This window comes from Ictalurus furcatus, chromosome 7 (genome assembly GCF_023375685.1).
Source record: "Ictalurus furcatus strain D&B chromosome 7, Billie_1.0, whole genome shotgun sequence".
Lineage (NCBI taxonomy): Eukaryota > Metazoa > Chordata > Actinopteri > Siluriformes > Ictaluridae > Ictalurus > Ictalurus furcatus.
The window spans coordinates 31,996,424-32,023,651 of record NC_071261.1 but is presented as its reverse complement, the minus strand read 5'-3'; the positions used below and the strand labels follow the sequence as shown (position 1 = coordinate 32,023,651).

Sequence of the window (27,228 nt, the reverse complement as noted above, 5' to 3'; positions counted from 1 at the left end):
TATTATCGTGTATAATTCGAATGAATGAAATGAGCAGCAATGGCTGGAACACTGTTGCTTTACAGAGAATACTTTCAAATGTGTGATCCGATTTGTTTATTTTGAACAGGAACATGGACAGGTTTGATCTTACAGAGACCATATAAGAACAGAAAAAAAAAGGATCATATCAGTTGGTTAACAATCCCATTCAGCTAATACAGTTAGAAATACATTTAGCAATACATTCTGCATTCAGATCTGCTTTTACACCACCGAGGATTGTTAAACGATTTGGAAATCCATTAAATAACATTCATTTTATTTTTTATTAATATGAAAGATGTTCACAATAATTTTAAAGTTAATAAACAGGTAAGATAATTAAAGTTTAAGGCATGGATTTACTAGATGATGTTTACAGATTTCAATTCAACAAATATTAGACTAATTAACAGGACAGATGATCAATGGTGGTGAGTTTTTACTATCATGATTACTGCAGGGGCTGAAGAATGGATAGATTTTCTCAATAAAAGTCTGACCAGTAAATGAGTAGATATGAAACATGGCTTCAATATCATAGAAGGAGACCAGGCCCTCCTCATAATCCACAAACACCCCCACCTTCTGAGGAGCCGGTTTCATGGTGATGTGAATAACAGGAGAGTCACAGGCTGAGAATTCCGTTTCATTCTTCAGACACACACACCAGTATCCATCTTCAGGACAGGATGTTATCTCCCCCTTTCTCTTAGCATTCTCTCTAACCACTCCTAAATACCACTCAGTCTTTCCTCTGACCTGCACCTCATAGTAAAATCTCCCTGAGGAGAATCCCTCCTTTCCCAGCACACAGACACAAAGATCAAACCTCTCTGGGTTATCAGGGAGATTCTGTTGATCGTCTCCACATGTAACTCGTTTCCTATCATCAGACAGGATAAGAAATGGATTTGCTGTATCAGGATCCAGAGTCACATCCACTGAGAGATGAAAAACACGATATACATTTACTGTAACAGTACACATTGTAATAGTGAATATTTATTCATGTGATCAGTGAAAACTCACCTTCATATTGCTGAAGTCCTTTTAGCCCTGTTTGGAAGAGAATAATGGACAATATTATATGCTGGTAGAATTAAATATACAGTAATTAAATGCTTAAAATTACAATGTGGCACTCAAACATTAACACCAAAATATACAAAGTATTCATTATGACCTGCCTAATATACTGTTGGCCCTTTGGCATGCTGCCAAAACATGACTCTACAAGACCTCTGTAGGTGTGCTGTGGTACCATGCACCAAAATGTTATCAGCAGATCCTTTAAGTCATGTAAGTTGCTAAGTGGAGCCGCTGCGGATCTGACTTGTTCTACCACATCCCGGAGATGCTTGATTGGATTGAGATATGGGGAATTTGGAGGCCAAAGCAACACCTTGAAGTGTTTGTGATGTTCCTCAAACCATTATTGAACAATGTGTGCAGTGTGGCAGGGCGCATTATCCTGCTGAAAAAGGCCACTGCCATAATATTGTGTACCTGGTCTAGACAACGTTTAGGTAGGTACCATATGTCAAACTGATGTCCACCAGGTAAGCAATGCACACTCACCTGGCTGTCCATGTGACCTTAAAGAAAACAGGACTCGTCAGACCAGGTGACCTTCAAGGTCCATTTCCAATGCTAACATGTTCCTATTGTAGGTGCTTTCGATGGTGTACAGGGGTCAGCATGGGCACTCTGAATAGTCTGCAGCTATGCAGTCCCATACAAAGCAGGATATGATGCACTGTGTCGTGACACATTCCTCCTGTAACCATCATTAACATTTTGAGTGCCACAGTAGCCCATCTTTTGGTCAGACCAGACGAGGTAGCCTTCATTGCCCTCAAACATCAGTGAGTCTTGGGCACTCAGCACCCTGTCAGTAGCTACTGTACTCACCACTTCTGACTGGGAGCACTCCAAAAGTCTTGTCATTTCAGAGATGGGCGATGGACCTCTGACCCAGTTGTCTGGCCATAATGATTTGGCCCTTGTCAAAGTCTCCTGCATCCAACACATCAACTACGAGAACTGACTGTTCACTGACCGTCTAATATATCCCAGACCTTGTCATGTGCCATTGTTATGAGATATTCACTTCATCTGTGAGTGCTCATAATGTTTTGGCTCATCATTGAACAAAAATATCTGTATATAATGCATTTTTGGTACTTGAATCTTGATGACTTCAACAGCACCACTCCATGGCTTTAAGTTTTATTTTTTTAACCTGTCCTTGACAAATTAGATTTTTTTGAATAGCAACTTATAAGCAGGGAAAAAGGAATAATGCACTAGCCTAGTTCTTCCTAATAGACCACTTTACCCAAACACAGATCATATGAAACACTAAATACTTACTGATCTCATCAATCTTGCCTACTTCCGTACTGAGCATCTCCTGAATCATCATTCTAATCAGAGACACCACAGTCAGATGACGGTTAATGCTGAAATCAGTCCAGTTCTTGGTGTGTGGAGGTATTCGGAGTGACGGGTAAATCTACAGTACAACAGGAGGGAGGAAAAAAAAATCCCTCAGCATGGGGACTGCTGTCCTGTCATGTCCTGTCATGTGCTGCATTGCTATTGAGAAACAGAGGGACTCTGACCTGTAGGAGGTGGAGGTGATCCTCAGTGTGTGAGAGCTGCTTCAGCTCAGTGTTTCTCCTCTTTAGCGCAGTGATTTCCTGCTCCAGCTCTTTAATTAACTCTTCAGCCTGCTTCTCTGCTGCTTTCTGCTTCTCCTCCATCACCTGAAGCAGCTCAGCCTGGCTTCTCTCAATGCAGCGCATCAGAGCACTGAAGATCTCCACACTGTCTGCTTTCTCTGTGATTTTCTAACAGGAGACCAATAAAATGAATTAAGAAGTTTATGCTTTAATTACCACTAAAATCTTATTTTACACTCACTTTATTGAGTTCTATAGATTTTTTGATTTCCTCAATTTTCCACAGACGGTCCTGGATCATCTGCTGTACTTCTGCTTGCATGAACCATGACTCAGTCTATGAAAAAAAGACAGTCATACAAACATTACAGATTCTTCTATGGAAGTTTGATCATGTTTAATTAGTTCTCTAAATCTTTGTCACCTTCTTTGATCTAACTTCCACCTCTATAGGAACAGTGTTGTGAGTTTTATGGTCTCCCTCAGTACAGAACTGACACACACACGTCTGGTCGTCTCTACAGAACAGCTCCAGGGGTCTCTCATGTTTCTGGCAGATGTAGTCCTCCAGGTTCTCCACAGGCTCCATCAGTTTGTGCTTCATGAGTTTAGGTGTGGTTTTATGGAGCATCAGATGAATATTACAGTAGGAAACGCCACAGTGCAGACAGGACTTTAGAGCTTCCAGCTTCTCCTCAGTGCAGGAGTCACACAGAACCTTTTTAGGTTTGAGGGGAACTTGCTTCCTAAACAGAGCAGCAAGTCCAGAGATGAACGTATTTACACGTAGTTCAGGTCTTTTAGGGAATTCCTCCTTACACACTGGACACTGGCAGTGTGAACTGCTGTCCCAGAACTCTTTGAGACAGATCATACAGAAGTTGTGTCCACATGGAGTAGAGACTGGATCAGTGAACACATCCAGACAGATGGAGCACTGGAGCTGATCTTCACACAGGACACTGCTGGAGGAAGCCATGACTGACACAGGAGACACAATGAGAGTGGATTTAGTTCACAGAACTTTACACATTATTCATGAAAATGATCCAGAACTGAAGCGCTCATGACTGACACAGGAGAAACAGATACAGATATGTTCTCATGATTTTAGCAAAGGAAATATTCTAAAAATAATTTTATTTTCATTGTAAAGTACTGTTATATATATATATATATATATATAAAACAGATAGGTTGGGTTGTAATGAACCAGTGTTTTGATTATTAAAATAACCCGGAACATAGCCTAACAGTGTGTGGTTAAATTATCCCAGCGTGTGTTTTGTCATATATTGACCAGCACTGGGATTCCGGCCTTTATGTTTTGTTTAGAGTGGTGCATTCCTCTGCCCAATACAACAAATAGCACTGTTAATAAGTGATCTAAATTGTTCAGAATATGAGTCTCATTACATTAATCTCCAGGCACTAAGTGAAAAAGTCCTTTTAATATGTTCTCAAACACATTAGTTTATCCCCACATGCAGTTTTAATGTTGTGCTTAATGATAAATGATGACACATTTCAAACAGTAACTGCTTATGAGATTCCCCTGGATAATTTAAACTCATGCTCATGAATATGCTGACCAAATATACAGCAATATTAGAAGAAGAAGAAAAAAAACCTTACCTTACAACTGTCTTCTCTGTTCCCGGGGAAAAAACTCAAAACACAAGATTTCAGTTCTGATAAAAGGAACTGGATTGTGTTTAAGAAACGACCTTGTACTTTGCTTTCACTTCATATAAATGACATCATGAAGACACTCCCAGCATTTACAGAGTTTTGCCACTAGTTGGCAGACACGTATACACTGATCAGTCACAACATTAAAACCACCTGACTAATATTGTGCAGTTCCGCCTTGTGCTTGCAAAACAGCTCTGACCTGTGGACTCCACAAGACTTCTGAAGGTGTGCTGTGGTTTCTGGCACCAAGACATTAGAAGCAGATCCTTTAAGTCCTGTAAGTTGTGAGATTGGGCCTCCATGGATTGGACTGGTTTGTCCAGAACATCCCACAGAAGCTCGATCGGATTGAGATCTGGGGAATTTGGAGGCTGATCCAACCTCTTGAACTCTCATGTTCTTCAAACTGTAACTGAACAATTTTTGCAGTGTGTCAGGGAGCATTATCCTGCTGAAGAAGCCACTACCATTAGGGAATACTGTTGTATATAGTATATACATATATGAATTATTTTAATATTTTCTAATGTAATACATTAGACTGTGGTGGGTCTCATCACTAAGAACAAGTCAACATACAGAGAGGAGGTGCAGAGCCAACATCCTGTCTCTGAATTTGGACACAACAAAAGAGATAGTTGTTGACTTCAGGAGAACATGGATCAACTACTTTCCTCTGAACATCGACCGCTCCTCCTTGAAGAACGTCAAGAGTACCAAATAACTTTGTGTTCACCTGATGGAGAACCTCACCTGGTCCCTCAACAACAGCTCCATAACCCAGCAGAGTCTCTACTTTCTGCGAAGGCTGAAGAAAGCTCATCTCCCACTTCCCATCCTCACCAAATTCTAAAGAGGAACCACTGAGAAAATCCTGAGCAGCTGCATTCAGGCATTCACGAGCAGACTGTGTAACAGCTTCTTCCCCCAACCCATCAGACTCCTCAATACTCAGAGACTGGACTGACATGCGCACACACACTGAACTGAACACCATCCCACTCCCACTGCAGTATTTGCACATTCCTGCATTGACAGTGTTGCATTTTTGCTGCTACTGTATTATTAAAATGTAGTATCTAATTTATTGTCACTATATACACTTTATATACACTTTAATGATAAAGAGCCATTATTGGTCACATACATATGCACAGTGAAATTCTTTTCTTCACATACCCCAGCATGTCAGGAAGTTGGGGTCAGAGTGCAGGGTCAGCCATGATACAGCACCCCTGCAGCAGAGAGGGTTAAGGGCCTTGCTCAAGGGCCCAACAGGGCAGCTTGGCAGTGCTGGGGCTTAACACAGAACGAGATGGATAAAGAGACAGAGAGAGAGAGAGAGAGAGAGAGAGAGAGAGAGAGCGAGAGAGAGAGAGAGAGATGGTGAGAGGTTTTGCTGTGCAGATGGGGTCACAGGTGGGTGTGGCCTAAAAGACTTTGTCCATTCAGGTGTGCTGTGTTAAAGGCAGACTCTGTTCTGGAGGGTGGAGCTAAGGAGCATCAGCTGCTCAGGTATCTGTGCAGTTCCCTTGATGTGATGCTCAGCACAACTCCCGAGTGATTGCCTTTTAAAAAAAAAAAAAAAAAAACTTTTTACCTCAGATTAACAAAATTTAGCTCGCCAAGTGTACTTTCACACTTGTTTTTTTTTACTGCTGAAATAAAAAATAATCATAATTTAAAATATGAGTGTTACGATTTCCCCTTTAAGCAGCGTGCTATGAAGCATGTGGGCACGCATGCACGATTGAGATGTGCGAGCACCTGCTTTTCCTTTGTTGACAATCGTGACATTTCGACACGTGCATTTGTTTTGTTTGTTATGTCTCCTCCCTGTTCTGTCATTGGCTATTGTTTCACGTGTGTCTGAATTGCCCTCAGCCATTACGACGCTGATTATGTTTGTATATATACACCGCGCGCCTCCCAGCACACGGCGCGGATTATTAGATAAGCGTTTTACGTTAGATTAGATTACAAACTTAGATTCCTTGCCACAGTTATTCAGTCATTATCTTAGTTATTTTGTCCATGTCATGTTCCACGTTTAGATTAGTTCATTTAGTCCATGCTGCTTTTTCCGCTCCCAGTTACAAGTCATAGTTTGTTTCATGTTTTGTATATCGACCCTGTTTTCTGTGACCGCGACCTTGATTCCTGCCTAGCCCTGTGTATGCCTGTTTGCAGATCGCCTGATCTTTTGCATGTTTGTGGATTACGTTTTGGTTTACGTTTTTGGATTTACCTGCTTGTGTCTCTCAATAAAACTGTTAAACTGCATTTGCATCTGTCCTATCTCCCCTACATCTTGAAACATGACAATATTTCTCCTACCATGGATGCAGCACGAAGAGGAGAGGGACTTCACACTACGCAAACCATCCCTGCCCGAGATTCGATCCGGTTTCTGCAAGAGACTTTCGTGGATCTCCCAGATCGGTTTGATGGGTTTTTGGGCTACCCGGATTATTTCCTGCTTGACTGCCAGACATATTTTTAAAGTTTAACGGACACTAAGCCCAGTGAGAAGCAATGGATAAGGTTCATGGTGTCCTGGTTTTTTGGCCCAACTTGCCATTGGGCGCAGGGTTTAGCAGCCAAGAGATCCCAGGGACTGGAGAACAGTAAGCAGTTTGCGGAACTATTTTTGAAGGAGTTTGGAGAACCAGGGCAGAGTTACAACCTGGATAAATTGTTGAAGGGAGTCAATGTGGCGAACAAGGCTGACCTGCCGTTCCACATGTATTATGAGTGGGTGGACCGGGTAGCATCTGCAGCTCTGCTTCAGGTTCCGGACAATGTGGTGACCTCAGAGCTTGAACCTGAGACCAATGTGGTGGTCTCACCCGCTGAGCTCCAGCCAGAGGTCAACAGGGAGACCTCAGCTCCAGAGCTCCAGCCTGAGGTTAACCTGGCAACCTCAGAGCCGCAGCCTGAGACCTATGAGGAGGTCTCAGCACCAGAGCTCCAGCCAGAGGTCAACATGTCAACCTCAGAACCCAAGTTCGAACCTGAGACCCACAAGGAGGCCTACGCTTCAGAGTTTCAGCTTGAGGTTAACCTGGCAACCTCAGAGCCCCAGCCTGAGACCTACGCTTCAGAGTTTCAGCCTGAGGTCCAAGAGGGGGTTTCAGCTCCAAAGCTCCATTGTAATGTCAAGTTACTGTACCAAGTGTCAACTGACACGGCCAACCAAGTTCCGCTCACGCCCAAGTCTACTGACACGGCCAACCAAGTTCTGCTCACGCCCAAGTCAGCTGACAGGGACAACCAAGTTCTGCTCACGCCTGAGTTTGCTGAAACAACCAAGCTCTGCTCATGCCTACGTGTGCTGACATGACCAACCAAGTTATGCTCACACCCGAATCCGCTGACACAGCCTACAAAGTTCAGACTACAGGCTTCACTGAGAACATGGCTCTGCGTTCATCTTCCTATGTGAAAGTCGCTCTGCCTTCCTGTTCAGCCGAGGACGTCGCTCTGCCTTCCTGTTCAGCCGAGGACATCGCTCTGCTTTTTTGTTGTACTAAGAATGCTGCATGGTCCCCTCATTCAGCTAGGGACATTTTGCCCAGGGGACCGGGACCACCAATAGAGAGGGATGTTTCATGGCGCCCTTTGGGGGGGGGGGGTTCTGTCACGATTTCCCCTTTAAGAAGCATATGGGCACGCATGCATGAGTGAGATGCACAAGCACCTGCTTTTCCTTTGTTGACAATCGTGACACTTCGACACGTGCATTTGTTATGTTTGTTATGTCTCCTCCCTGTTCCGTCATTGGCTATTGTTTCACGTGTGTCTGACTTGCCCTCAGCCGTCAGCTATTACGACGCCGATTATGTTTGTATATATACCGCGCGCCTCCCAGCACACAGCACGGAATATTAGATAAGCGTTTTACGTTAGATTAGAAACTTAGTAGATTCCTCAATAAAGTTATTCACTGTCATTGTCTTAGTTATTTTGTCCATGTCATGTTCCTCGACCCTGTTTTCTGTGACCGCGACCTTGATTCCTGCCTTGCCCAGTGTATGCCTGTTTGACGATAGCCTGACCTTTTGCATGTTTGTGGATTACGTTTTGGTTTACGTTTTTGGATTTACCTGCCTGTGTCTCTCAATAAAACTGTTAAACTGCATTTGCATCCGTCCTATCTCCCTTGTGTCTCGAGACGTGACAATGAGCATGCGATGCACATACCGTAACCATAACACTTTTACCAGTCCTAGCTAGTTTCAGACTTATCTAGACATGTTTTACACTGAAACTTTGTCCTCCATGGTTGTTTTTCTTATGTGCCCCGGAATTTGAGACCTGATTGGTTGGGAGTTTAAAAAAAAAAAAAGCACTAGATGTCAGTTGGCACTTTTCTGTGAAGATCGCTGTTGAAAACAGACCACTTCCTGTAGGATTAAATGTAAGATGTCCGCCGGTGGTTGAGAAATCAGCTGAACTAACTGACCGTGTTCAACTTTGATACTTTGAAGAGCAAACTATAAAAATGCTTAGTTTAGCCAGGATAGATATGACTCAGGCCTGAGATAAGCTCCCTCTTGTATTTGGTTCAGTAAATGCAATAAATAATAGATTATATAATAACAGGGCTTTTTTTTATTTTTTTATAAGTACAAAGATATTCAAAATGACGATTCTGAACACTATAATTTAACTACTGTCGAAGTATTATTTTCAGGTCGTCGTTGGGTTTTTGCGAATGTCTTTTAAAGAGCTATACGTTCACAATCGTACTGTAATACACGTGTATATCATATGATTTGGACTACCATGGATTTTACGTACCATTTCATGGATACTTTAAAGTAAAAAAAGCGTGATCGTACCTCGGCCGTTACCCAGCGTCTGCGAGTCGAGGTCGTCGTCGATGAACTCCTCCCCCTGGATGATGTACTGCGTGTCGTCGCTGTGATTGACAGGGCTGGTCATTTCCTGCTCCTTTTCGTTGTGCATCTGGGCGTAGACGTTACGTCCTGGCAGCTTTCTGAAAGGTGAGAAGCGTTAGCGCTCGTTAAGGTGCTGTGGATTTTGGATTTCCGGGAGGCGTAATGAACGTCTCAGAGTAAAGGTTACTCTCAGTCTGGAAAATGTCTGTGAGGAACACAGCACTGCTTTAGGAAATTAATCAGCAGCAGGCTGTACGGCAGCACGTCCATTTTATCCCTCTTAAACCACAGCGATTTGCCAACAATGACAAATTCGATTTATTAACAAATGACATGTCGTACATTTTATCTGTTTATAGCTACATTTATGGTTGTGGAGCGCCCACGAAACAAATTATATCCTGTTCTCACTTACATTATACGTCTGCTTAGAGAACATTTCGTCGTTTCAGCGATTACGTACGCTTTTTTTTTTTTATCTATTTCTGCTTTACGAGTCCCTGTGAATGAGCTGTTACTACGGAAACGATAACGTATTAGAATGACCACATTAATATATACCTGTGATTTTCAGCTGCACTACTGTCAGAGCTTCTGTTCTAGAGAATTAATCAACACCTTCTGACCAATCAGAATCCAGAATTCAACATATTACCAGTACAGACCCACAGGGACCATTACAGTTTCCATTAAAACCTCTACAATAAAAAAAAATCTATTATAACCATTAAAACCATTACAAATTCTATGAGGGTTTCTGTTTTGGTTTTTTTTTTTCCCCAGCAGGGAAGAGTCTCCCAAATCCGGCACCAATGGAACCTGGGGTTTTAATTTGTTGGCTTTGTGTAACTGTTACTTCACATTTACATGTGTTCTTTTATTTACTCTCATTATTAAACATCATACATATTTATATTGATCGTTACTGGGATAAAAGATATGAGGGAAATGTACCTGTTAAACTTGTAGAGGAGGAAGAGTCCTGTAGTGACGAAGGTGACGAGAAGAATGCCAGCCAAAGCCCAGAATCCGGTACTTACAGCACCGATCCGATCACACACGAATGTCTCACTGTGTGTACATGATGGGATTTTTGTATTTTATCATACAGCGATCAGAAATACTGATCACACAGACACTTTTTTCCCCCCCAACATGGTCATGTGTTTCTATCATACAGGTTTGGTCTACACAAAGAGTTAAATCATGCAAAGCTACAAGTGCAGGCGTCACAAGGCACCAAGAGTGTTTTAGAAAAGGTCACATTTTCCTATCGAACTTCCTGTAAATTCCTTTTCTCGCCGTTTCCCTCTAGTCACTATGTTTCTGCACAGCTCCCCATCTCCTCCCTACTCGCCCTACCCAGTCAGACTAGTCAGACTAGTGCAAAGATATTCAGAGCAACTTTAGCACAGTAAATACCAGTACAGAGAAATATAAAGTGTTATCCTAGCCATCTGAAAAAGAAGGTCTTTAGATCATTCTGAAATGAATGAAGACGTTGGAAAAACTGGACTGAAAAGGAGAAGCTTTACCACTGATGAGCCATGGCACTGAAGCAGCAAGATCTGGTCTTACAGAAAAGACTAAGCTACTGTATAGGTCCCCTGATGCTAACGCAGATATAGCTCTTAAATTCAATTCAATTTTATTTGTATAGCGCTTTTAACAGACATTGTCTCCAAGAAGCTTTACAGAAACATATATACACAGGATAGAGATTTTAAGTGTGTGAATTTATCTCGAGTAAACTTTATTTAGTGATAGCTCTGTTCTAGGCCGGTTCGAGCACCCGTGCCAACACTAGGCTCCAGTTTGGTGATATGTTTGAGGATAGAAAAGAGAACGTGTCAGACTGAAGGCAGAGGTAAAAACCCATTGTTGGCTGCTGCTCTGGATGACACGTCGCTAGTTATTAGCCCTTAAACACACACCAGTTTGACGTTTTACACCTCAGTCATGTACAGTACGTATCTGTGGTTTACAGCTCTGTGTTCACGCAAACAAGCGACAGGTGAATGTTCATTCTTTACGCACGGTCTGGACGAAGCGACGGTTCCAGACATGGAGACGCTGTTTGAATTTCTCAGTTCTGTGCAAATTAGCTACGATGCTGAAAACGATTAAAACTGTTGTTTTTTCCCAAAAAAAAAACATGTGGAGTCATGTGGGCAACCCGCTCTACCACCTGCCCCACAGCTGCCCCAAATGAACACGCTACACTGTTAAAGAAAATACAGAAACACGAAAGATTAAATTAAATATGATCAAATATCATCTGATGGCTATGTTGTGTTACCTGCATCAGGATGTGTCAGAGTCACCAGCACTCTCAGTCCACCACGCACGATGAAGCTGACGTTACTCTCTCAGAGCCGGCTTTATGCTGAACACGCGCTGCAACACACACGGAGTTTTTTATAACTGAGTTAACATATACAGTACACAAAGTGTTTGTGCTTTTAAATACTGGTAGGTGGGCATGGTGCGCTTCTCTTTCTCTTTACCTGATCCGATATTAGGACACTGACAAGTTTCATCTCCTAATAGACCATAATGGAGAATTGAAGTGTGCGTGCATGTGCGTATGTTTAGATCAATACCTTATCTGCAAACCCACTCCTCGTAGTGGGCGTGTACCCTGTGGGCATCACGTACAAGTCGGCTCTGGTTGGCAGCCCGGGCTTCACCATGGTAACCATCGAGTCCTGAGGAAGTCCTGTGATCTGGAAAGGAAAACAATCATGGAAGCTTCAGGAAATCACCACAAGCACTGTTGAAATGGCATTTTACTGCAATGTATACGAGTTATATAGATGGAATTCAGACACAACCTTTGACCCTGTGCCTGAGTAACCTAAGCCCAAGGCAATTTTATAATAGTAGTTATAAATATCAATCATAAAAATAATAATATCTTCATTATTTAAAATGATATCGGACAACAAATCTTGTGAGATAAATTAGTCCCTACAGCGCAGTGTGTGGAAAAACCTTGGCCAGCATCCTGGTGACCACATCTCCCACGTCCTCTCTCCACTCCGGGATGTTCAGGTTGAAGCGATCCAAGTTCGGACTGAAGCTAAGAGGAATGACCTGGAAGTGATCTGACAGAAGAACAACACCACAGGTCAAAGGTTAAAGGCGAGGGGAAAATAAGTACTAGATTTGGTATTAATGTATAACATGTCCAGTGGTAACAGATACTGCTGCTGGAACTGAAAAGAAAAAAAAGAAAAAGAATAATTTACCGATTAAATATATTCCTTCATTAAATCAGATGATTCTCGGTAAACAATAACACCTCCCTCTTAACCCAGTAAATAAATATTTATTTCTTCTGAATATACACTCACTTATGTCATTGTGACACCCAGTGGACAAACAAGGAACTTCGTATTTAAAACTTTATTAACACAACTTTAATATTATTATATTTTATGATGGTTTCAGCTACTGTTCCCTCCAGAATTATTCATCAAAACATAAAGCACACAAATTACGAAACGTTAATACTTTTATAGTCCGTAAAAGCATGGATAATGAATGCATAAAAAGAACAACGTGTGCAATAAGCCATAATCTGGAGCTCAAACATACAGTGACGTAAAAACGTATCCCCCCCCCCCCCACCGATTATCAGAATTATCAGCACCGCTACAAGAAATACTTATAAAAGGTACGAGAATAAAAGGTAGATCATACTGCATTCATATTCTCGTTCTAGTAAGTTATTGTTTCTATAGTAACAGCTTAGCTGTATAGTTATTAATACGGTGGAGCTTTCTGTAAGGAGAAATGTAAGGAGTCTCCAGTGTCAGCGCTTTGTAGCTGTGTTTTTAACCCTTTCCATGCTCAGTGTACACACATAATGAGGTAAATTAAAGATTTATTTTTTGTTTCTTTAAGGAAAATATAAGACCAACATTTTCTGATTTCTGTTGCTGTTCAGATTTAATGCATCACGTCCCTGTGATTTGTCTTTATAAACATTCTACAAATCCCTATAAATCTTTTTTTTAATTGAAAGGTTTTTTTTTTTTTTTTTTTTTTTTACACTGAATCATATAAAGTGAACAATACTGCTATACTTTGATCCAAATTAATATACCTTATTACCTGAATATTTTTTTTTTGTTGTTTGTTTAGTTTTAGTTCAGGATTTAGTTTTATATATAAAAATATATATATTTAATCCTTTTTTATGGTATTCCTGCACAGGCACAATCCATTTCCTTTTTAATATACTACACAATATCTTTCAGTAAAAAATAAATAAATTAAAAAAAAAACACGTGATGTGTGATGAGTAGGAAGGAACTGAAATCATTTATGCATGACAGCGTTAAAGAGAGAGTATAAAGAGAACTAGAATGTACGTGAGAAGAGGAGCCAACATGTAATGTAACTATAAATGGATAAATGTAATAAGTAAATACACTGCAATCACTGGAATAATCAACACCTCACCACCACGGTGTTTTATTCCCTACTTAACCTGTATGATCTGTATGTGTATACGTATAAGATGTATTAATATTAACGCCATCTCACCGTAAACACGCACGGTTTTGCTGTCCTGCACCGTGGAGCGTCCGTTAGATGCCTGGACGGCGACGGAGATCTCGCCTTCTTCGGAAAAACTGGTGCGAATGCTGTTCTCCAGCGTCAGCCTTGGCTGCGAGAGACACGCCCCAAAGAGCAGAAAATGCGCTAGAACGTTATCATGAGACCTGACTCGAAATAATCTGTCAGAGAAAATCACTTTATACTGAAACATAACAAATCTTAACATATAAAACTTTGTATTACTCTACATTTATACTGTAACGTCAATAAAAACGTAGGATTTCTTCCTCATGGTATTAAATGAACAGTTTGTGAGGACGAGCCAACGGTAGCGGTCTAGATACATCATGAAGACCCGACTAAAAGCAGTGTAAAATGTTTGCAGCATTGATTTCATATCAAATAAGCAAGCAGATGAAATAAAAATGATGAAGGCGCACCTGCAGCTCCGCTCCGATCCACCAGTAGAAGACGGTGAGGTTCGAGTCCTCAGGAAGCACCACAGCGGTCAGGTTCACTTCCTGTTTCCTTCCTGCGATGGGCACCACCTCCAGATGGACTTCCTGTAGAGGCACTAAAAACAAGCGTGTACACTTACGTTCACGTCGCTTCGTCCAAGAACAGCAAGACAACCGAGTCGATTCCATAAATATTCAATAAACGCGTTCATATCACTCCACAACATCCCTGTGGTAGGAGGAGCTATTAATGATTTAGTGCCACGGCCACGGTGAAGGTTAGCGACAGCTACACGGTGTGTTTGTGCTGCGTTAACCAAGCGGCGAAATTCGAACGTTGAATGTTCAGAGGTTTAACGTTTCATACTCCTTCTGAATTGTATTTACTGCAGTCGATAAAATGTAACTTTACATTTCTTATAGTTAGACAAGAACAACAAGCGAAAGCTAAAAGGAAACAAGCGGCTGAGCGTATCCTGTAAGATTGCATTCGTCAAAGTGTTGGACATCGGATATGATAAACACATACGAGCTCGAGCTTAATGTGACCCGTAATGTAGCTAACGTTACACTTTCCTTTCGTTTCACAGTCATTTGTTTGGTGTGTTGTATGCGAAAGCTACATTAAGCGTAACACATGGACAATCGTTAAGGAGCCTCGGCGACGTGACTCACGTGTGACCCGGATGTACAGCATGGCCTGATCGTGAGCAGCTGTGTTCTCCGCCTTCACGTGGACCCGATAAAAACCCGGCTTCTCGTAATGATGCTGGATCGGTTCATCCGTCACCGTTAAGTTCTGATAAATCGCCCGGACTCCGTCAGACAGGTCCACCTGGTACCGGGTACTGCTCGTATCACCCTGAGAGAGAGAGAGAGAGAGAAATGAGATGAATAGAGAGAGAGAGAGAGAGAGAGAGAGAGAGAGAGCGAGAGATAGAAAGAGAGAGAACAAGGAGAAAGAGAGAGATAGGAGAAAGAGAGAGAAATGAGAATGAGAAAGAAGTGAGAGAGGGAAAGAGGGCGAGAGAAAGGAAAAGAGAGATAGAAAGACTGACTTTTAAACTCTTTATTTGCCAATTATTTAGGGAAAACAGAAAATATCACTCATTCAAAAAGAAAAAGAAAAAAGATCTACATATTTCAACATGGAGGTAAAGAATGGTTAAATTAATAAGACAATCACCAGTGAAAAGCAATTACCCTCAACTCAAACCCAAAACTTTTTCAGATCAACTATAAGCCCATTGTAGACATATAGTGCGCAAAAAGTTTGTGTTAGGGCTCTTCGTGTGGCTAATGTCCATTTCCTCAGTCTGGACCTCAGTCTAGAGAGCAGCGCTCGTCTCCGGCTCCTCTTCCGGATCCATAAGAGATCCCACGAACCTGAGACGGCTAGCTGCCTCGGCAGCGGCCGGCCCAGATCCACGAGGCTCTGAAACCCAACTCGCTTCGGCTTCCGAGAAGAGCGCGAGTTGCGAGCCAAGCTGCTTAATGTAGGCGTTACCATGCGCAGCCTCTCGAGTCTGACATCGCATGCTACATCCCTGAACACTTCACCCAGAAAGTGTGCACTAATCCCGTGATGAACCGGGAGCAAGCCGTAACACACTTCCTGAATTCTTTCTCACTCGTTACTTCCCTCTCTTTTCTTTTCTTTTCTTTTCTTTCTAAAAAAGGTATTGAAAAGTTTAGAGATATTGAGAAATATAGAGTAGAAATGAAGCGTTTCTTTTTCTTTTGTCATACAAACAACAGCCATGCGGTCTCGCTGAAGATAATAAGGCTGGCGGCATGGTTCACAGGTGCCATATATATATCATGCGACGCGCTTAATAGCCACGTCACCTGATCATGGCAGGCCTATAAGTAGAGGCATGATTTTACACAAGCTTCAGATACTGGTCACGCGCACAAGGCGCCCCTATACTGTTATGCTAAATGCAACGGTGAAGTTTCCTTTGAAAGGGAACACCTAATCACAGAACTCTCTCTCAGAGCATTTACTTTTTATTGTGTCTGGAATTCACTCTACATTCCCATGAGGGAACTGCTCCAGTTTTCCCATAGACTGGAAGCAGCTCAGAGGGGATGGAAACTGGGTGCTTAGTGACATGAAAATCTGAGTGATTTTTGTTTTCCACTCATTTAAAATCTAAAAACATGTGGCTGCATTTGTGTTGTACAATTCTTTCTTTACACTGTTCTTTTATTGGACAGAAAACACAGCTTCAGAACTCCTAATAGCTGACAGTGTCAACCTGACTAGATTTCTGTGTGGAAAATAATGCTTTGCTGACACCTTCTGGCCAAAAGATTTAGTTTCTGGTCTGTGACACTAAAGAGGATGTTATGGTGAGAGGAGCAGGAGGCTGAAGTCAAGTTTCTCCATTGATCTAACTCAGCAAGGTGTTCATTTAACCCTGTGTGTTGCTTATTATTAAATTATTCCAGTGTGTTGGGTTTAATATTTAACCCAAATGTTGGTTTATATTTTCCAGAATGCTGGGAGAATCTTACTATTTAGAGAATACGTTGTTATTATTATATTCAGTTCCTTACAGAGTAATACCCCTAAAGATGATATATAATACACATGATTAGGATAACAGGTAAATAACTTGTATCTATGTAGTGAAATAAACTTAGATGTAGAACTAAGTGCAGCACATATGTGCATGAAAAGCATTTTCACACTGTAAACAGAACAGAACTACATTTTAGCGCCACTTGAAATACTGATGATCACGTGACATATTCACACTATCATTAATGTGAGCAGCGTTCATCACCAAGAGACAAACGCAAAAGTACAAACAAAACTCTTTGTACTTCCCCTTTTCTTTATTTTTAACTAAGAAACTGCTTGTGCAGGAACAGTTTAAGAACTAATATATATTCTTTACTAATAATGATAAAGCATTTTCAGATCTGAATGAAGCTCCATATGGCATAAAACATTTCCTGCACCACCTTCCTCTACTGTCACTCTGTTTCTTTATTTATTTCTTTATTTATTCTTTATGTTCTCCATCTCTCAATTATCACAGCACCGTTACACAGTGTGCTACACTTTAAAACAAAATATATTAATCTTTGTAAAGTAAGATCTGTTATAGCTTTTACAGTGTAAATAGGTCTTAAAATTGTTAAATGTCACCCCCCCCCCCATATATATATACACACGCACGCACGCACGCACACACACACACACACACACACACACACACACAGGGCAAGGCAGTGACACTGTAAGAGGCCTGAGTTGGCTCTTGTGGTTTTACTTCTTCTTTTTTAAATTCTGGGATGTGAGCTCAGCAGTGTATAAGGGGAGGAGGTGTGAAGGGAGATGTGTGAGAGCTGTTTTACTAACACAGCAGTGCTCATAAATTTACACACCCCTTGCAGAAGCTGTAAAATGTTAATAACAAATAAGTGGAATCATAATAGTATTGTGATATTAAAAATTTATTTAGTCCTGCCCTGAATACGCTACTTCACAGAACAGATGTTTACGTATAGTCCACAATACACAGTAATAACTGAATTTAGACAAATTAACCAGTTCAAAGGTTTGCAAACATATGATTCTTACTACTGTGTGTTGTTACCTGGATGATCAACAACTGTTGGTCACCTGTCCATCTATTTTCATGACAGATCTTCCATCATCACAATACACAATAAGAGCGAGAGATAAAAGAAATAAAAGTTGTATCCTCTACATGGAAATATTCAAAATAACCAATTATACAGCAGCACTAGCTATTTTTATCATAAGTTGATAAGTTCAAATCCCAGCACTGCCAAGCTGCTTTTGCTGGATCCTTAACTGCTCAGCTGTATAAAACTTAGATAACTGTAAATCACTGTAGATAAGGGTGTCTACCAAATGCCATAAATGTAATTAATTACTCAAAATATTCATCATTTTACTCTGTAGGCCGCTGCAACAGATCAGCTCCTTGTGCTGTTCACTACAGCTTTCACCTTCGCTCAGAGTTTGTAGGCCACTGTCACCTGGAGAAATCGTGCTTCAAAATAGTCTTCATAGGGACCATAAATAACGAAATAGTCAGAGAACACACACAAAAGCATGTATTTAAGACTTTAGATGAAAAATAAAATATAGCTGCATGCAGCACTTATGGGGCCAACCTCTACAGAAGTGAAGTAAGGAGCTATAAGCATTGCATAATAATAAGATATTGCAGAAAACACTGTGTGGCACTCAGGTCAATTTTGCATAATATGGAAATGTCTCAATATATCAAAATGTGTTTTTTTTTTTTTTTTGCCAGCATACTCTGATGATGATCTATGTGAAATTTGGTGAAGTTTGGATAAATGGTCTTGGGGGACTCAGAAAAAGTGGGTTTTAGACATGACTAACAATAACAGGCAGACAAATTGTGTTTTTTGTAGGACGTAAGTAATTAAAAGAGGTGAGACTCATAGACGTTGGATGAAATTCAGGAAACTTTAAAAAATATTTGTAAATTTTGTTATATTTTTTTCACTAAGAGGTCGCCCAAAACGTCAGGTACCTTCAGGGCATGGTTCTGATGAACTTTTTGTAGTATTGTAACGATATGCCAGTGTGCTTGTAAAATACAAAATTTTAAATGGCCTATCCCAAAATGATTTTCTTTTTCTTCTTCTTTCTTTTTTTTACTAAGAAACTGCTTGTGCAGGAACAGTTTAAACACTAATATATATTCTTTACTAATAATGATAAAGTATTTTCAGATCTGAATGAAGCTCCATATGGCATAAAACATTTCCTGTATCACCTTCCTCTACTGTCACTCTGTTTCTTTCTTTATTTCTTTATTTATTCTTTATGTTCTCCAACTCTCAATTATCACAGCACCTTTACACAGTGTGCTACACTTTAAAACAAAACATATCAATCTTAATCTTAATCTGTAAAGTAAAATCTGTTATAGCTTTTACAGAGTAAGTAAGTGTAAGTCTTTAAATCCTTAAATATCTCTCTCTCTCTCTCTCTCTCTCTCTCTCTGTCTGTCTGTCCGTCTGTCTGTCTGTCACTGTCTCGCTGTCTCTATAAGTTTCAACTTCCAGTGGGAAGTTGAGACTTTAACACACACCACTGCTCTGTCAGTCAGTCAGTCATTAGAGAGACAGGATGGAGTTCAGTCCACTCGCTGTGATGCTCTGTGAGTAAATGTTCTCTTTGTGTCTTCATTAGAGTGAGTGGTGGGGTGTAAAGTTGTTCATCTACAGTCTGAATGTCCTGAGTGATGAGTTTATTGTGTGATTAGGGCATTGTGTGTACTTCAGCATGACTGCTCAGGTGGATCAGTGTATCCATATCTGTTATGAGAAGGGTTTAGATTGATGTGTAACTACTCTCAGTAACTATGATAGTTCAACAGGTAAGAGTACAAGTAGAGCAAGTTTAAAACACAGGGTTTAAATAATCTGAGTGTAAACGAGTCTGTATTGTTGGAATCTGTAGCTGATCTTCTGTGTCCTGCTGTCATCTGCTGCTCAGTGACAACCTCTCATGATCATTTGATCTGCTAAAAGAAAATGACTGGATGGTGTTTGTACTTTCACCAATGGAAGTCAGGGTTGTGAATAACTGAAATGTCTTTAGCTGCTGTGGTGAGACTCTGGTGGTGTTTCCTGTGCACAGAAAGATTTAACAAAACCATATTAGTGTTAACGAGACTTACTGAGAAAATGCCTTATAACCTACATTCCATTTTTGTGAGTATTATGGTCTGTGCAGTGAAACATCTCAGTACAGCAAGTTAAATCTAATACAATAATATCAAATTAATGCATGTTTTATTCACCATTACTGATTATGTACTTATTTAAAGTCTTTAAAACCACAGCAGACAATATGAAAGAAAGAAAATTAGCTTTGTGTACACACACAGGGCAGTGACAGTGTTAGAGGCCTGAGAACAGAGCTGAGTTGCTGTTGTAACTTCTAGTTCAGTGATATGTGTTCAGCAGTGAAGAAGGGGAGGAGGTGTGAAGCTGAATGTGAGAGAGAGAGAGAGGATTCACTCAAAACTAATGTCTGTAAAATATGTAAATAAACTGCACTAATACTTCCTGTGCTGTTACAAAGCCAAAAGTTGGCTGAACTAAAATAACAATTTTATTAATGTATTTACATCAAAGGAAATTTTAAGTGAAAGACTGTATAGTAGAGACTGATGGAGACAAAGTGTGTCTAGTGAACAGAGATGGGAGGTGGGGCAGGTTGTCTGTCTGTCTGTGCTTGAAAATTAGATACACTTATAATTAGTAATGCATCACGTGGGGGAATGCAGCACGCCCTCTTCCAAAATGAAGTGAATACCTCAGTAGGTTAAATATGATTTAATTTACAATGAAGTCCATGCAGATTTGACAGTGTTTACATTAGTTTCAATGCTTTTGATTGTAGGGAATTTAGTCAGCGGTGGGCAGAACACAGACACGCAGGAGGCTGCTTCAGGTGAACACGTGGGGAATTTTATTTACAAAAGTCCGTGTGAGTGTGTGTGTGTATGCGTGTGTGTGCACAAGGGTGGCCGTGAGATTAAGTGCTCAGTGGTCGCGGGGCTGCCGGCGGTTGTGCTTTTGTGTTTTCCCGAGTGGCGGGGATCCCTTTTCCCTCAGGGGGTGGACTCTCCGATTGCACCGGTCTTGTCTGAAAAAAACCACAACATGAGTTCGGGTTCGTACACGGGCCGGGAGAGCCTTCTCTTTCTTGCGAGCGGAGTATCGGCCCTTTTATACTCTCCCGTCGCCTGCTGGTTGGTGGAATTTTCCTGTGCCGCCCGCCATTCAGCGTCCGTGTGTGTGTCGGCGGCCCCGCCCTGCCGCCACGCGTTCTCCGCGTGTCCAAAACTTTGGTGGTGCTGAAGTGGAGCTGTCGCTTCAGCACCGCAGCGGCAGTCGCGGGAGGAGTTTTGTTTTCTGCCTGTCGCCAGATGATATATCCAGATATTTTAATATGATGATAAATCAAATGCACGGTAAAAAAAAGCAGCTGCAGGTTAACGATCTGCATTAATGTACATTTCTGGTTATGTGCAATAATGATGGTGATCAGTAACAGAAAATTAGACATGCACACAGAGTATCATTAACATCGTAGTGCACAATTCAAGTACTGTACAGCTTTACATGAGCATTGAGGATAAAATACACTATATGATTTATTGTTCTCAGTTAAAAATTGAGGTTTCATCATCTTCAGAAACCACTACTGTCCACACGGGGCATCATTAATTAGAATGATTTTATAAGGGGAAATGCTGGAGCAGCAGGTTGCATTATCCAGGCACGTCACTAGAGATTTATCAATGGGGGGGTTAAGCTTCTTTTAGGGGGGTCTGGGCATACTCCCTCCCAAATGTTTTAAAGCCACCAAAACATCTTTCTAGTCATGTATGTTTTAGAGTAACAATGGGTGTCAAATCAGTAGAAATAAGGTTATTTTTGGTCAAGGTATACCTGTCTCATAATTTGTGTTAGAGACTGATCTAATATGATCTAACTCCATTTTGTCCCCATCCGTCCAACACCAACAAAAGACAAAACTGGCCGTACTATGTAGCTAAAATACTGTTTGGATTGTATTTAGAGAGAGAGAGAGAGAGAGAGAGAGAGAGAGAGAGAGAGAGAGAGACGGCAATCAACACTAAACTACTGCACAATGTATTTGTTATTTACATGAAATTTGTTTACATGTGCAGTTATAATTGAGCTACTGTGTAGTCGAGCTGCAGTCTTATTTGTCTGTCCGTGTATACATGACACAATGCGTAATCGAATGATTGATTAAACTGTGTACATGCTGGACGAAGTCGAGCTACAAGTCCGATTTCGGATGATCGTTTTCAGTCCGATTTCAGTTTACATGATATTTTAAAAAGCTGAATTATTGCTGTAGCTCGACTGAAATCGAACTTTTAACGTGCATGTAAACGTGTTTAATGTCTGGAGGTCCGTCGATGGGAGGTACCCACGGTAAGCCGCTGGATGTGGGTCTGTCAACTGAAAAATGCATGAACAAGGTGTGTATAAAATGTGTATAGTTCAGCAGCCTCCCCCAGGTCCTAGTGCCAGCCCAGGAACAAGTTCAAGATGCGACGGAAAGAACTGTTGATGAAAAAAGATATCAAAAAGAAAATATATGAGATATTTTAGATATATTGATTTGCTTAGGGGTGTCTAATGAATATTTGGGGGGGTTTTCCCCCTCAAAATAGGCGTAGCGACATCCCTGGCGTTATCTGTAGTAAAACTGTAACAAGAACATAATGGGGTGCAAATGGAGGAATGGTTACACACGCAGGTTTGCACGGACACATTGATATATGAAAACAGAGAAAATAGCTCATAACCTACAGCATTTTTGTTACTATTATGGTCTGTGCTGGGAATCATCTCAGTGCAGTAAGTTCATTCTAATACACACTAACATCAAACATTTTTATTAATAATAAAACCAGCACTATTTACTTATTTGTGTCAAAAATAACGACATAATGATGCAGAAATAATCACTTCTCATTAGACTTGTACACACACATACACACAAACACACGCACACACACAAATACTCTCACACGCGCATACACACACACACATTCGCACACACACACACACACACACACACACACACGCACGCGCACACACACACACACAGGGAAGTGACAGTTTTAGAGGCCTGAGAGCAGATACGAGTCAGCAGTTGTGGTTTAGCTTCTTTCTTTTTTTAATACAGTGTTGTGTGTTCAGCAGTGAAGAAGGGGAGGAGGTGTGAAGCTGGATGTATTAAAGTGAACTGACTTGTGAACTTTAGTGAACTTTGTGAACTTTAGTGAACTTTAATTTAGATGGACAAACATAACCCCACTGTCACTTACTGAGGTGTTTTAAAGTCAACAGTTGACCAAACTGAAAACATTTGCATGTTGCATGGATCCATGTTGATGCCAAATCCTGAGCCTACCACCTGCATCATGCAGCAAAAATCATAATAGGTGAGCCTGTGCCTACTCTACGCTCGGATTCCTTTTCTTGAATAAGAAGAGTGATCTTCAGCTGTTGTGGTCCATCCGCCTCAAGGTTCAACATTTTGTGTGTTCTGAGATGCGTTTCTGCTCAAACAGTGGCTATTTGAGACACGTTTCCTTCGACTATAGATCAATAACTTATCATTTTCAACCTCTGAAGGAGGAAACCCCCGCAGCACGGGGAGAACATGCAAACTCCGCACACACATGGCCCCGGCAGGAATCAAACCCCGGACCTTGGAGGTGTTAGGCAAACATGCTAACCACTAAGCCACCGCGCGCCCCTATTAGCTTAAAATGTTTATAAAATTAAAATTCTGCAGCATACAACAGGCTGTGATGATAGTGTTGATGTTATCGATGTGGCAATCATACCTCTTCATTAGGCACCGCTATCTTCCCTTAAGATGGCCAAATGCCCTCTGCACCGCCATCCGTTCTTTGCTGAACCGGTTGTTAAAGGATCTGTGCAGGGGTTGTTTGTTGGTATTCAGGGTAGGGTTTCATCATCCATGGCAGTAGTGGATAAGCTGTATCCCCCAACATCACCATCCTGTAAATCTCTCTCTGATTTTAGGGAACATTGTACCAGTCTTACCCCTCTCATACAACCACACCATGCAGGATGACAGAATGGAAATCTTTATGGTTGTAATAGTCAGCATGGCTGTCCGGTGAAGCTAGAATCCCAATATGAGTCTCATCAATAGTCCTTCCACATTGCGGAAACTCCACCGGTCTCAGAAACCTTGAATTATGACCTTGATTTTTCAAGGAAGCTGCACACTCACTACTTTACATTGTAGCAAAGTGTCATTTCTTCAGTGTTGTCACATGAAAAGATATAATCAAATATTTACAAAAATGTGAGGGGTGTACTCACTTTTGTGAGATACTGTAAATATATAATTATTCTGGAGTTGAGGTTATGGTTATATGTGTATATGTAGGTGTTCCTGTAAAAAGGTATGATACTTACCTGACAATGGTTCAGCCGAAGGGGGAGGGACTCGGACTTTAAAAGCGAGCCCCAAGCCATTGTTCAGGGTCACCTGACCTGGAAGGCGAGTGTGCAGTTGTGGTGCCGCGAGTAATTTTCCTACCAAAATTGAAGTTTGTGTATTTATATCTTTAGTTTTTTTTTTGTTTTGTTTTGTTTGTTTTTTTTTGTATAGGTTTTTTTGTTTGCTTTTCTGATTCCTTTGTTACTTTTGTGCATTGCTTTGGGTTGTTTTTCTACTGGTACTGCCATCGGATCTTGAGCACTGTAAATAAACATCACTTTACACCTGAACACCACAGCGAGTATTGCCATCATCATTCTTTTGGGATGTTGGTTTTCTTGGTGCGGACCCAAATTCACCTGACAGTGGATCTGCAAAGACCCGTTATTCCACAGAGCTAGTGTCATCATTACAACAAACACCTTCTATTACTATGTGGATAGTACACTTTTCAGTTCATTCAAGAATATCTATTGTGATAATGTTACAGTTGGACATTTTGTAGCAGAAAACAATACTCAGTATGTCATTTGTTATTTATCTTTAATAAGAAAAGTTAGTTTCTGTGCTTTTTAACAGTTTGTGTTGTGGTGCTATGCGCCAATAGTTACGTGATTCTTCTTCCAAGTGGTCAAAGACGATAGGCCGATCAGCTGAATAGTGGGTTGCGCCACCTAGTGTGCAGGTGTAAAATGCATTCTTGGTCCTCGCCACCTATTGAGCAGGTGTGAATTAGCTGAAGGCGATCAATCGTTTCGTGTTCGGTGTGAAAGCACCATTCGTCTGCGGTTCACTTCGCCTTATCGCATCGCGCTCAGTGTGAAAGGATCTTAAAGCTACAAATGCCTTTCTCAACATCAGCTGCCTCCGTAAAAATCTTCTAATACGACTAGCAGGATTATTTGAAAATCACTGTGCTGCATAAGTGATAAACCTATTAGGCATGCAAGATGGCCGTGTTTCACCGTGCCCCAGACGACTCCAAATAAGCCACAAAGTAAACATTGCGGTAATAGACTCCATCGTGCTGTGTAAAAGTGCTTACCTTAATGTTATCTTTTTTTTTAAAAAAAGGTGCATCGTAATGATGTAAGTGTGTTTCTAATTTTATATCTCTTGTCTTTGTCTAGTTTAGCCTGTTTGCTCATCGCTTGACCATTGCCTGTTTTTGACCTTGACCCGGCCTTATGTTATTGGATTTGTCTGCCTGCATCTCAATAAAGAAAATGCACTTAAACTGTGACTGCATCCAACTCAACCTCCATCACATGACACCAAAAAAAAAATTGGAAAGGTGAAAAAAGAATAGAAGTTACATATGAAGTTAAATATGTACATCCTCTCTCTCGCTCACTTGCTCTCTCTCTCTTTCTCTCTCTCTCTCTCTTTCTCTCTCTCTCTCACTCACTCTTTCCTGTGCACAGAAAGGATTAAAAGAAAAATATTAAATTTGCAATAAATAGACTCACTATAAAAATGCCTTATAACCTACATTTCCATTTTTGTTAGTATTATGGTCTGTGCAGGGAAACGTCTCAGTAAAGCAAGTTCACTCTAATACACACTAATAACAAACTGATGCACAGCACAAAAATATAATCACTAATCATTATCTTCCTATCTGTGTTAAAAATAAGAGCAATGACTGCAGAAACAAACACTTCTCATTAGTCCTGTACTCACACAGAGCAGTGACAGTGCACTTATTCTAAGGTGCCCAAATACAATTAATTTAATATTCATGGGGCTCATTTGCATATTTTGGTGCATTAAAAAATGTATTAATGCACTTGCAACTGCATACATATACAAGTAAAATAAAAAGAAAATTCCTATCCTTAGTTTAATAAGCATGTGGCTCTTTAACCTTATTTTTTCTTTAACTCATATTCTTACACCTTTGGTTGGTTTTTGGTTATATGAACACTTGGTATCTGGTACTGCACATAACAAAGAATTGACATGAAAGTACTGTAGAGTTAGCTGGGATTAATATTTATTTATTTGATTTTACAACATGTTGTTCTAGATCATTGCTGCCGTCGTCCGGCCTGTTGTTCTGCACGCGCTAACACACTGTTTATAGTTTGTTTACATTTGTATGAACATTTTTATTGTTTGTGTTTATGGCTTTTTAACAAACTAAGGGGCACTGTTTTCAATTTGGCTGGTACAAGAACACAATTTGAATGGAATTAGGAGGGTTGTAGGGAAGGTGGTGGCTGAGCAGAGCTTTCCTGTCAGGGTAGCTGACTGTAGTAACATCAATCTGACACAAAAGAAACAGCATAAGAAGGGGAGAAACCTGATGAATATACAGTATTTGATGAATGTACACTGGTGTTCTTAGACATCAGCTAATCCTGATATTCACTTATAAGGGTTTGCCATGATTAAACCATGAATCAACCAATGTGAGAATATTTTAGGGTGTTTTACTGCTTGGGGGAAAAGCAAGTGAGGTCTCTGGAGGCTGAGTCCCAACTGCATAAGTAGTGGATAAGTAGTGGATAAGTGGATACTAGATAAATAGTATCAAATGGGTAAGTAGATATAACCAGTTCAGAGTGTTAGCTAGTATATAAATGTCTTTACTTTTCTCTGTTCTCCTTTATGGCCAGAGTGGATAAATGGGGAAATGGCTTTGCTGCCAGGAATCACACAGAGGATTTGAAACTTCTAAGTGTCAAACTTGTAAGGATTTTATATTTCTAAGAATACGCTTCTTCCCCATTGAACTTGCCTGTATGTTTGTTCATTAGGCTTACTGCACTATTATTCCAGGGGGCGCTCCTAGCTATGGCCCAGTCTATATCTGCATGATTTTATACACTGTG

The 27,228-nt window shown here is 40.7% G+C and overlaps 3 protein-coding genes across 6 annotated transcripts in view; 1 reads left to right on the top strand and 2 right to left on the bottom strand.

Annotated features, from left to right (window-relative positions):
* Nucleotides 1–81: 81 nt before the first annotated feature.
* LOC128610491 (E3 ubiquitin-protein ligase TRIM39-like) lies at nt 82–10,370 on the bottom strand. Of its 2 annotated transcripts, XM_053629837.1 has the most exons (9): nt 10,262–10,370; nt 9,248–9,405; nt 4,344–5,971; nt 3,133–3,689; nt 2,950–3,045; nt 2,649–2,876; nt 2,398–2,539; nt 1,054–1,080; nt 82–965 (listed from the first exon to the last, which is right to left on the bottom strand). In XM_053629837.1, exons 4-9 carry the CDS (start codon nt 3,685–3,687, stop codon nt 427–429), a joined length of 1,587 nt encoding a protein of 528 aa, XP_053485812.1. In that variant the 5' UTR covers nt 3,688–3,689; nt 4,344–5,971; nt 9,248–9,405; nt 10,262–10,370; the 3' UTR covers nt 82–426. The 2 variants fall into 2 exon arrangements, with proteins under 2 accessions (XP_053485812.1, XP_053485811.1); XM_053629836.1 differs by lacking the exons at nt 4,344–5,971; nt 9,248–9,405; nt 10,262–10,370 and having other exon boundaries at nt 3,133–3,852.
* LOC128610499 (VPS10 domain-containing receptor SorCS2-like) lies at nt 10,263–16,001 on the bottom strand. Of its 3 annotated transcripts, XM_053629855.1 has the most exons (7): nt 15,010–16,001; nt 14,317–14,450; nt 13,862–13,985; nt 12,302–12,414; nt 11,911–12,033; nt 11,607–11,704; nt 10,263–10,378 (listed from the first exon to the last, which is right to left on the bottom strand). In XM_053629855.1, exons 1-6 carry the CDS (start codon nt 15,029–15,031, stop codon nt 11,669–11,671), a joined length of 552 nt encoding a protein of 183 aa, XP_053485830.1. In that variant the 5' UTR covers nt 15,032–16,001; the 3' UTR covers nt 10,263–10,378; nt 11,607–11,668. The 3 variants fall into 3 exon arrangements, with proteins under 3 accessions (XP_053485830.1, XP_053485829.1, XP_053485831.1); XM_053629854.1 differs by lacking the exon at nt 15,010–16,001 and having other exon boundaries at nt 14,317–14,759; XM_053629856.1 differs by lacking the exons at nt 10,263–10,378; nt 11,607–11,704; nt 15,010–16,001 and having other exon boundaries at nt 11,943–12,033; nt 12,282–12,414; nt 14,317–14,778.
* Nucleotides 16,002–26,117: 10,116 nt separating this feature from the next.
* Nucleotides 26,118–27,228, top strand: part of LOC128610748 (uncharacterized) — a 48,439-nt gene continuing 47,328 nt past the window's right edge. Inside the window, exon 1 of the mRNA XM_053630166.1 lies at nt 26,118–27,085. The gene's annotated coding sequence lies outside the window, so the exon portion shown is untranslated. The remainder of the gene's footprint in view (nt 27,086–27,228) is intronic.

Excerpts from the sequence above, each read along its gene's own strand:
- LOC128610499 (XM_053629854.1), bottom strand. The coding sequence starts at position 14,523 with ATGGAATCGACTCGGTTGTCTTGCTGTTCTTGGACGAAGCGACGTGAA. Across the intron at positions 12,415-13,861 it reads CAAAACCGTGCGTGTTTACG|ATCACTTCCAGGTCATTCCT; the intron begins GTGAGATGGCGT and ends TTCTTCTGTCAG. Across the intron at positions 12,034-12,301 it reads TCACCAGGATGCTGGCCAAG|ATCACAGGACTTCCTCAGGA; the intron begins GTTTTTCCACAC and ends TTTCCTTTCCAG.
- LOC128610491 (XM_053629837.1), bottom strand. The coding sequence starts at position 3,687 with ATGGCTTCCTCCAGCAGTGTCCTGTGTGAAGATCAGCTCCAGTGCTCC. Across the intron at positions 2,877-2,949 it reads AATCTATAGAACTCAATAAA|AAAATCACAGAGAAAGCAGA; the intron begins GTGAGTGTAAAA and ends GTCTCCTGTTAG. Across the intron at positions 2,540-2,648 it reads ATCACCTCCACCTCCTACAG|ATTTACCCGTCACTCCGAAT; the intron begins GTCAGAGTCCCT and ends GTTGTACTGTAG.